General features: G+C 39.9%; 1 protein-coding gene across 3 annotated transcripts in view; it reads left to right on the top strand.

Annotated features, from left to right (window-relative positions):
• Positions 1-1234: 1234 nt before the first annotated feature.
• sema3d (sema domain, immunoglobulin domain (Ig), short basic domain, secreted, (semaphorin) 3D) overlaps positions 1235-10372 on the top strand; it is a 38444-nt gene continuing 29306 nt past the window's right edge. For all 3 annotated transcript variants that reach the window (XR_004657660.1, XR_004657661.1, XM_034879375.1), the window contains exons 1-2: positions 1235-1526; positions 9422-9676. Coding sequence is in view for 1 of the 3 variants with exons in the window: in XM_034879375.1 (XP_034735266.1) it covers positions 9472-9676 (205 nt within the window). In the remaining 2 variants the exon portion in view is untranslated. The remainder of the gene's footprint in view (positions 1527-9421; positions 9677-10372) is intronic.

Raw genomic sequence — 10372 nt, 5'->3', positions numbered from 1 at the left:
TGTTTGTGTGAGTTGTCATGAGGAAATGCACACCCTGACACTGAACCGCCCAGCAGGGAGGGAGGACACCATTTCAACCTGCTAACCTTTACCCTAATCCTCTTAGGTAACTGGGACCCAGTCGCATCTGCTGCAGATACACACCCAAACCGGAGCAGCAATAATTTCCACCAAAGTGCAATAACAACCTTCTCCCATCTCACTGTATGAGTAAAACACACTGCAACTTTCTTTTCTGAGTCCAATATTAAAGCTCTCATCTTAAATGAATGTGTACTTGGCGCTGACCCTTCCACAACTTCTGCTGTAGGAGAAAAAAAAATTGAATCATGTTTTGGACTGACTCATGTCTGTGTGTAGGCTACACTTATGAGACTGCCAAAGAAATCAATGTTTACTTGAAAATTAACCAGGAGGATTGGGACGGCACGCTCCTCTATAAAAAGCATGCGGCCAAGGCATCCCACCCAGCAGGATCTGCTGCCTAAGCCCAAAACACAGCTGTTCTTTCCTCTCACCAGCGAGGGAAACCCATGAGGAGCAGACACCGGGTTCAGAAAGAAGATCAGCATCAGAACTTGACTGTACAAGCATGCTCACATATCCCAAAGCTGACAAGTACCATATTATCTGGCTAGCATTACTCACGTTTATATTACATAATCAATTTGTCACTCCCATTCTCTTATTCTTGTCAGGCCAACTATATTTCTAAACTACTCAAATTCATTGTGTTTCAAATCTATCACATTTATCACATTATATTTTTAGTACCTTATTATAAGACCTCCTTTATATATGTCTGTAATCATTTAATGTTTGATCATTTATGTATTAATGCTTTAAATATCAGTTATAAGTCAATAATTACAAAAAAACTGCTTTTCCTCTTTAGCTATCTCATTAATCCATCAGGAAGACCCATCCCATCTCGTCTTCTGGCACTGGGCCAGAGAGCATCTGGAACTGAATCCAACAGTTGAATTTAGTTTAATTTAAATCTGCAGACTTGATGCATTAATGTACACTTTAATGATGCTTTTCTACACTATTGTTTCTAAAATGTGAGAATGTGTCGTATAATCTCCCAACTGAGTTCTGGCTGGTGCCAGCGGTGCAGATGCTGATGGGCCCCTCCCCTCCCGCACCAGCAGCGTAATTGGGAGTTTACCGTCTGTCTTTCCCGCAGCGAACTGCCACAGAGTAACCGGCCAACACACACACACACACACACACACACACACACACACACACACACACACACACACACACACACACAGTGAGTGCACCAAGAGTTCAAGAGCGCTAGTGTGTGTTTGACTGCAATTAAGGGGAGTGGAAATATTTTGGGGCAGTATAGTCGGTTTATCCATCCACGTTTCTTTCGGTCGGGACGAAGTTTCGCTAGTGTATATCTATACTTTTGGTTACTTTACTCTGTGCGCCAGGCAATTAAACCAAGTGACAATACTGTCCACAGCGAGGACATGTGTTGCACGTGAGAAGACACGGAGTTGAGTGCGCAGGTAAGATGAAATGCTATAACGACAACAACTCTAATGGAAATCACGTGCAGTTGATTTAAAAAGAATTACGTTGAGTTAGTCTACTGTTTTTCAGTTGATGTTTACTCAGCTATTGCCTTTCCCATCTGTTGCTTTATAGTAATTAACCTAACTTCCTTGCCGATACGAGATACAGACTAACGTTACACGTTTTATTTAACTTCATGTTCTTAGGCTACATAATGTTTTTGACACAATACAGTTTGTATATTTGAAAGCATTTTTAGACTCCCCCACAACATTTGTATATCTTCCGTTTCCGTTGATGTGTCTATCTGTCATATCCCGACTTTAAATTCTGCAGCTTTCCGTAATTTCACCCTTTCACAACGTTTTATGGTTCTGAACTGCTTTTTTTATATCCAAGGTGAAAACTATCTTCTCACATAATACACTGGATTTTTAAATACTTTTAATGATCTCGTATGACGATTTCTTTTTATCAAAGAAAACTAGAAACTCTTTTGAATTACTAGAATTGTAAAAATCACAAATCTTTGTAATATATATATTAGGCCTACAAAGATTTGTGATTTTTACAATTCTAGTAATCATTACGGCTGTCTGATAAACAGCATATATGCTGTTTATCAGACAGCCGTAATGTGTTTTTTAACTAAGAATGGAAGCGCATTTGCGATATTCATCTTTTCAAACTTTTCATTACATTTAATTTACATGACTGAAAAATGCAGAGCAAGAGAGCCACATATATTTTACCTTACATAGTACCATATATTATATTATATTAGAGAATATTTTTTGTTTGGAGGGCGAATATGGGAACTCCACACTTAAACCTACAGATCTTCGATGATCCAAAATATTCACCATGCGGATCAGCAGTAAATCAAACGTGCTGCAATGAACATATTTGCTTTGCTTTTGGAGCTCACTGCACTGTTTGCATTTCTGTGGTTTACTGTTCAGCATACAGGAATAAAAAACACTCATGTGGGTTTAGTGGTGTAGTTATTAAACCATCCTTCCCCTGTCTGTAAACCTAATAGTCTCAAGGACCCACTCTCCACTTACTGCACTTCTAAAGGTTTATCTAACTCCCTACAAGGCAGGTTGGGTTGAGGGGGTGTGTTGAGAGAGGCAAAGAAACTATTGAAGGGAGGCAGAGAGAGGAAGAGATGGAATTTGTGCGGTTATTGATTTCTCTTGTCGTTTCAGGGTTTTCGATAAGCATGACTGGTGTAAATAAATGATTTCTGCTCCGGGCCACAGAAAGACAACTCAGAAAGAGTCTTGAATCAGATTTTCCCCTTTAAACATTGTCCAATCGTCATGTCACTCAAGTAGTGTCTGCCAGGCATACACAATGCAGACTGCTGTATAAACAGCAACTGTGGATAGGTGAAGGCTAAGGACTGCTGCTTACTTCAAAATATGTGAATATGGCTAGTAATCTTTGAGTGCTTTGAAGGTACTTTTGAAAAGTGACAACATACTTTGAAACTGTATTGTAATCGCCATTTCCGTGAGAGCTCTAATATGGTTGGGAAAGAGGATTTCATAATAATGTGTGTCTGGTTGAAGGGTTTATGTAGCATATGTGTGTTCCTTTGTTCACTGTATCAATCACTTCAAACCCATGCTGTGCTAACCCTGAGCCTCCTGTGTGCTTTTATTCACTCCTGTTCTGTAATGCGTGTCTGGACTGATCATTACAAAAATCACAGCTACAATATTCAGCTGTGTTTTGAATGGCCTACAGCATCATTCCTGCACTCTGTGACAACGTCATGCCGTTCATGCCGAGCCTTTTTCCTGGACGGCGATGAAAATGAAAAACTGAAAGAGTTCTTTCTCAAAACTCAAGAGTTTTTTTGGTGGAAAGTGTTATTCAAACATACTTGTAGTCATGCTGCACACTGGCCTCACCTTAAATGGTCATGTTTCCAGAATTCCTTCAGTGCACACAGACAAAGCAGCTAGGGCACCTTTACTGCAGCAGTGATGTGATGAGTTTAAAGAGTCTACAACGGCTAGGTGCCAATGACTTGCTGACAGACAGTCCGGCTGGGTATGCCTGCCCTGCAGCTCTGTGGTCTCAAGAGTTGGGTATTGTGTTTTTTCCGATATAGGTGCTAAAGCACTACCTTTAAAACGGTGCTGGTGCCTAAACGGTGCCTCAACCAATACTTTAAAAAAAAGTAAAACAATATTAGAAGAGCTCTAAATGACACTTGGCGACATTGAAGAATGACTTGTTTATTACTAAGGCTATATAGTCAAAATGAAATGATGTATTAATAATGTAATAACGATAATGATAACTTACTTTACCAGTAAACTGCTGGTAAACGACAAAAACAACCACCAGATGGGAAAGGGGTATTTACAAAAAAAACTTTGAATGCACCACGGGGCTTAGGCTACCAGTTTCAATGAACGCACCGCAACGTCTGTTATGTTTTCCCAACAACGGCAGCTGCAGGCTCTTACCTCCAGGTGTTGGAATCCTTTACTTTGCACTGTTTAATGTTAGTTGCCAGCATTTAAACCATTTTAAATCCATCTACTAGTTAATGGTAGGCTAACATTACCTGCTTCCAAGTGTTATTTATATTTATATTCTGTCCTGTGTGACTGATGTATGTTTGCGGCTTTAATACCATAATTTCCCATTTTTTTGGGATCCTTAAATATCTATCTATCTATCTATCTATCTATCTTAACTAGCGCCCTGTGCAGCGATGCTTCTGTTGCCTGTAACGGTTTCGGCGCATCAGAGGGCAGTGCAGGCATTTAAGTGGCACCGAAATGAGGCCCCGAAATCAGCGTTGTTATTCAGTTCGGTAGATACCGTTTGTTTAGGCACTGGTGCCATATCAGCACCAAGTTTCGGTACCTAACCTCATTGGTCTCAGTGTTTTCATTTTCTCTACTAAACTGTACTGGATCTGGTGTAGAAATAGCGACCTAAAAGAAACCTATTTGAACGATAGAGTTGCTTCCCACATTTGTAAAAGACAGTAATGCTCTTGAGAGGAGTTGTTGCATAGCATACATGGGTGTACCTGTGTCCTCAGGCCATTGGGAGACAAGTGAGAGCACTTACAACTGTCAGTCATTGTTTTCATGCCTTATTGCTCCCATCTGCCTTTCTCAGGATGGTATCAGCTTACCCACAGACATATGTTCATGCATGCAGACTCAGACACATTCAGAGTTGCAGGCCCGGGTCATGTCCTGTTCAGCATGTGTAGAGTTACTTGTTTTGTTGTCCCTTATCAACAAACCTATTGGCAGGTGTGTCTATATGTTGTTGTTTCTTGAATAGCCTCTCAACTTTGTTTCCACTTTTTTGTTTTCCATTTGTTACCATCCTCTCTATATAAAATGAGTTAAACCACAGATCCAGTATCACTTCCCGCCCCCGCTCTTCCACCTTTCCATTCACCCATGGTGTGACAACAGCAGACCAGAGCTGGCCTGGCACCGTCCCAGAGCTGTGCTCAGTCGTCCCATTACAAAGATTGAAGGATAAAACCGCAACATTGGACTTAAAGTGAGTCTTTAACAAAGGCAGCACAAGCACTATAATGTGTCTTTGGTGTATTTGGTTACCATACCAGTATTAGGGTACCAGAGTATTCTCTTACCAGTTTTTTTCTTCCTGAAAACAGCTTAGAGAGGGACAAAATGTGGACAGACAGGACCTCAGGGTTGGAATTTCATCCGTATCCTTAGGTTTTTCTCCACAGATATACTCTTCACCGCTATAACGGAAAGAATTCCACCGGAATGTTTTCTCATCTGGGCAATACCCTTCACTGATTTTGTGCATAAGCAAAGTGGGATTTTCATGAGATGTCTGTTATTTTGAATGTGTTGTTGTGAATGTGTTCATGTGATGCAGAACAGGGCATGAATGGTTCACTCTAAGAAAACCTCACATAAACTCTTTTACTAGGGCAGTGGAGTTAACTGTCAGAGTTGTTTAGTCTTGTGAGGGGCATTCTGTAATCAGACAGCTTATGGAATTCTGATATATAGGATTTATTAGCAGGTCAACGACTGCAGGAAATACAGACTTTCCTAATGGCAAAGGATCAAATGTTCTAGTCCATGGAGAGGTATTAGATATCCTTTTTGTACTTTGCGTTCATTCATTATTTAGGGATAATTTACCGCTACATTTTCAACTTCAAAGCCCATCTCTTTCTGTATCAACGTATTTGGATGATTACATTTTGTTCGCAAGGGGATATTTCAGCAATTTATTTTGCATTCATTGATTGGAGTGATATATAATTTCCCAAGTGATACACATGCTGTGCTGATAGATACAGGGTTTTCCTCAGATAAGGTGGAGAATTGATTTTTCGGATACAACGTAATAAGAATCACAGCTTGCTGCCTTAATGTTTACTTTATGACTTGAGTAAACATATTAGAAAAAAAATTGTAAGTGATACAAAAAAAGTTGCCAAAAGGCTTTAGTGTAACATTATGTAAAATAGGTTGAGGTTTTTAATTTTGGAAATAAAATATACCAGCGCCAAGACATAAATTAAAAGACTGTGCTTGTCTATATTTGAACAGTGTTTTGTTTCCTTCTTTACTGCCATCTATAACTGGAGTTATAGCCAATAGAACAACTTTAATTCTCCTTGCACTGCATATGCTTCATAGTTTGTGTTAAGTGAACACACAAACAATTTGGCATGGTGGCTGTCCTGTATTTCCCCTTTGAGACATAAACTCACACAGACTCACAGGAGAGTTACATTCTTGCTTAAATGCAAGGTTAACCAAAAAAAAAAGATGATTGACTGTTGCCAAGAAAAACAACCAATGTCTTGAGAGCTAGAAACAATTACCTATGTTGTTCTGCCAGGTCAGTGCCTGTGGTCGGGGAATAAAGACAAATAGCCGTGCTAATGCACTCTGTCCTGTGGAGATGGAGGGGTTTGATAATAGTGTACTCTACAGGGCAGCCGGGTGTTGCTAAATGCCTCATTAGGGGTGGTCTCTGTGTGAGAATGCCCATGGCCAGAGCACTTCTTCACCATCTGCTCCTTCCTCAGATCGGCTGACAACTTCTGGGAGTATTATTTCAGTCAAAAGTTTAGCTGCAGTACTTTGCATAGCATCTTGATAATATATTTTGGATCATTGTTAATTAATGGCTGCTGGTGAAATTGTTTCATGGCAAATCTACAACGTAATTGTTTGATGTTAAGCCCAAACCGGAAAAGCCATTATGTTTGAGGAGGTGACACCTATAAGATGCTATATGTTGGGCTGAGATCAGATGCCAGCAGCACATAATTGTATGCTAGCTTTAAATCTGTCACCATTACCATCAGGATTGTTTCCCATCACCCCCTGCACTGTGTGCCGGCCGTGCTGCCAAAGACAACAGGGACTCTAGCCGCCAGGAAACAGAGGTGTTAGCTTAACCCACATGGCACAAGCTGTCTGTTTCTTCTCTTTCGCACCTCTCACTCTGTCGTACTCCTTTTCCTCTATCTCTCTTTTCATCTCTTTTATTCAGCCTTTCCAAAGTATTGACTGACTGGCAGGGCTTATGTTGTCCTTCAATTGTATATTGCATGACAATCTCCTGTGGACATCCTTTTCTCAACAGATGCAATTTTTAATAATCCTCTTTTAAGATTTGAGCTTTCTCCATTGTTTGGGACGTATTCTTGTGCTAAACAGGCCTGTAATGCTGATAGATGTAGGCACTCAAGCGGTAAAGAGAGATACATTACTCGAATGCTACTCACATGGGTGATATCGTGTCACTGCTCCCTTGAAGATACGTCAGGGAGGATGAGCACCACCACCACCATCTCAAAGTGTGCAAAGATCACACAAATTTAAACCTGCTCACTTTCTCACTCTCTTTGCCGATTGCCCATCCATCACTCACAGCTCTATATCTGTATTTTTAACCCTGAAGGTGTGAAGGTGCCTCAATTTGTCATCTTAAGTAAACAGCAGTCGGTTTATCAGGGTCTAATCCTCTCCAGTTTAAAGCTGCGGGGCGCGTGAATGGGTGCCACTTGGTCCTGATGCTCCGTAATGAACTCAAGTGTCAAACACCATGCCAAAAACGGACAAGGAAAATAAATAAAGTGAAATTACTTTCTACAGCTTGTATCTGTCTGCCAACATGCCATGCAAATCTGTGTGCGTAGGCATAAATGCATGTATGTTCTCAAAATGTCAACTTATATTTTTTTCTTGCCATTGTATTCACAAAATTTGTCCCAAAGGAGGATCTTTTCTCTATCTGTCCAATTTGTCTAACAGGAGGCCTGAATGCTTGGTTTTCAGTATTTGAGATGTGCAAGTTTGCAACATCAGATCTATTAATTTAGGTCAACAATGTTTATGTTGTCACTAGACAGGTTGATGTGTGTTATCTGAAATGGGGGTAGAAGGAAAGTATTAAGGGAGACATAGCAGTAAGGCCTTAGGGAGGAGACATTCTTCTGATGCATTCATTAATTTCTTCATTGATTGTTTGGTTAATTAGTTGCTAGATGGCTGTGGAATGTGCAGGAATTCAGGTTAAAAAGACTGTTTGTACACGGTTTCTTTTTAGGTAGAGTGTTGTACTACATCCACAAAAATTCTGATTAAGGGTAAGATTACATTAGGTAACAATGCATTCCAAAGTAGAACAGTGCACCACTTTTCTCGTGGCGGCGAACACACAATCGATATGCTGATTAGCACCTGAATCAAAGTAAATCAGTAACAATATGTTAAGAAAGTAATCACAATGAATATTCATAGATACTGTACCTACAAATAATTTGGTACTGATTCCTTGCAAGAGTTTTTACTTTTAGGCGCAACTTGTTAATTAATTAGCACTTTGTTCTTGATTTTATTGTAACTTGTCTTTTGATATTTAATTAAAAAACATCCACTCCGCAGACTCATAACTGTCAGTTGCATGCTCCCTTTATACGTCCTTTAAAACTTGTGTTCTGTTATGATCACATGTGCATGTTTGAAAGACCGTAGTTACTGTATGTGTTTATCACATATACAAGCAAGTGCAAGGCAATTGTAAATTCGAAAGGAACTATACCACAGATGTATTTACATGGAGGATTTTTCAACACCAGTTGGATTTTTGTCATTCCCAAATGACTGGGATTGAAACATTGTCCCATTTAAACATTTCTGTTGTTTGAATGTTAGATATCTCCCCTGAACATAACAAATAAAATGTCCAGTTTCTTCCACAATAATTTAATTTTGTTCATTTAGTGCCCAGCGCTCAGGTTCTCCTTGCTTATTAGTGCCAGAAAAGATAGAGCGCATTCCCATGACTGTTAACTCATACATCTCACTTTCCATAGAGTGTGAACTAAAGATTGTGCTACAGGCCTCTTTAATGCACTGTGAGGTTCCAGACAGAACGTGCCCCATTTTTTACAGGACATAAAGGAGGAGCTGACAGGGTCGTTGGCCAATGCTAAAACTATTGGCAAGTATCATTTAGCTAAGGAATTAAATGAGCTGTCCAGGTCAAAAGAAGACAGAGGAGAGAGAGAAACCAAAAAAGGCATGGCAGAGTGAAAGATAGTGGTATGGGACTGTTTTTGTTAACCTGACCTTTGTTTTGGGCAAACAGATTTAAAGGACACACAAAAGGGAAGCCAATGACAGACAACAGCTGATGTAGGACGGGTAAAGAGAGTGGACATGCCTGTAGGGCTCCATGGTGAAACGACTGAATAGTCACAGCAGATTCCTGTGTACATATCCTGCACAAAGTTAGATGAGACACACACTCATGGACACACACACACGCACACACACACACTTATGATTGCTCCTCCCTAGCTTGACTCTTCACTCCCGTCTCGTTCCAGGGTTGCAGAAAAGGACAGAGTGAAAACTGAACAAGACCACTCCACGCACCATGAAGAAAGGGGACTCTGGTTGTCAGTTTCTGAATGAAGTTGGGGCTCTGCACTGCATGTCTGGCAGTAATTATGAGGGCAAGGGGAAGAGAATTAAGGTAGCATCCCATCCCATCCCATTGGTGGGATTGATCTTGTTGGCCACCCTCCCTTTTGGAGCAAGTATCAAACAAAGTGTCCCCAGGGTTAAACTCAGCCACGGAGGTAAGAACTGAAATTTTGTTGATTTGTCTGTTAATTGTATTGTTGTTACATATGTACATTTAGTTTTACACTTTCGTATTATTACAGTATGTGTCCAGGGCAGTCTTAAAGTTAAATACAATTTTTGGGTAATTTGAGGTTTGAGGATATTTTACCTCCTTCCAACAACTTTTGTCAGCATGTGCACTGGCACCTAGATAGAGTTATAGTTATAGCTACAGTCATACCTATGAAGCGCTTGAATTTGTTGTCTTTTTCATCCATTCAGTGTGCATCTTCAAAGGTCATGTCTTTCTCTCTTCCTGTAATATTTTGTCTTCCTTTGTCTCTATTTCTCATGTGGCTTTGTACACACAGCCAAGAGGAAAAGTTAAAGAGAGTAGTACACTCAGTTGAACTGTTAAAGTAAATGGTATTTAAAACAACACTGTAAAGAGAGATCTAAGACTCACATGCTGATTCATTTGTTAACCTCATAATTTTGTGATTGTCATGTTTGATGGGCACAAGAATGTTCCCTTCTCCCTTTTTCCTTAAAGTTGACCACAGCCAATAAATCCCCTCATTGACATATTTTTATTTCACAAACCTGCAATCACTTAATTAATATAAAATGCAAAATATAAAATACAGTGTTAGCGCAGTCCAGTCCTATATGTTTATTTCACACACAGAACATACATTTCATGTGGATGC

The sequence above is a fragment of the Etheostoma cragini genome, chromosome 8, assembly GCF_013103735.1.
Source record: "Etheostoma cragini isolate CJK2018 chromosome 8, CSU_Ecrag_1.0, whole genome shotgun sequence".
Classification (NCBI taxonomy): Eukaryota; Metazoa; Chordata; class Actinopteri; order Perciformes; family Percidae; genus Etheostoma; species Etheostoma cragini.
This window is presented reverse-complemented; position numbering and strand designations above follow the sequence as displayed.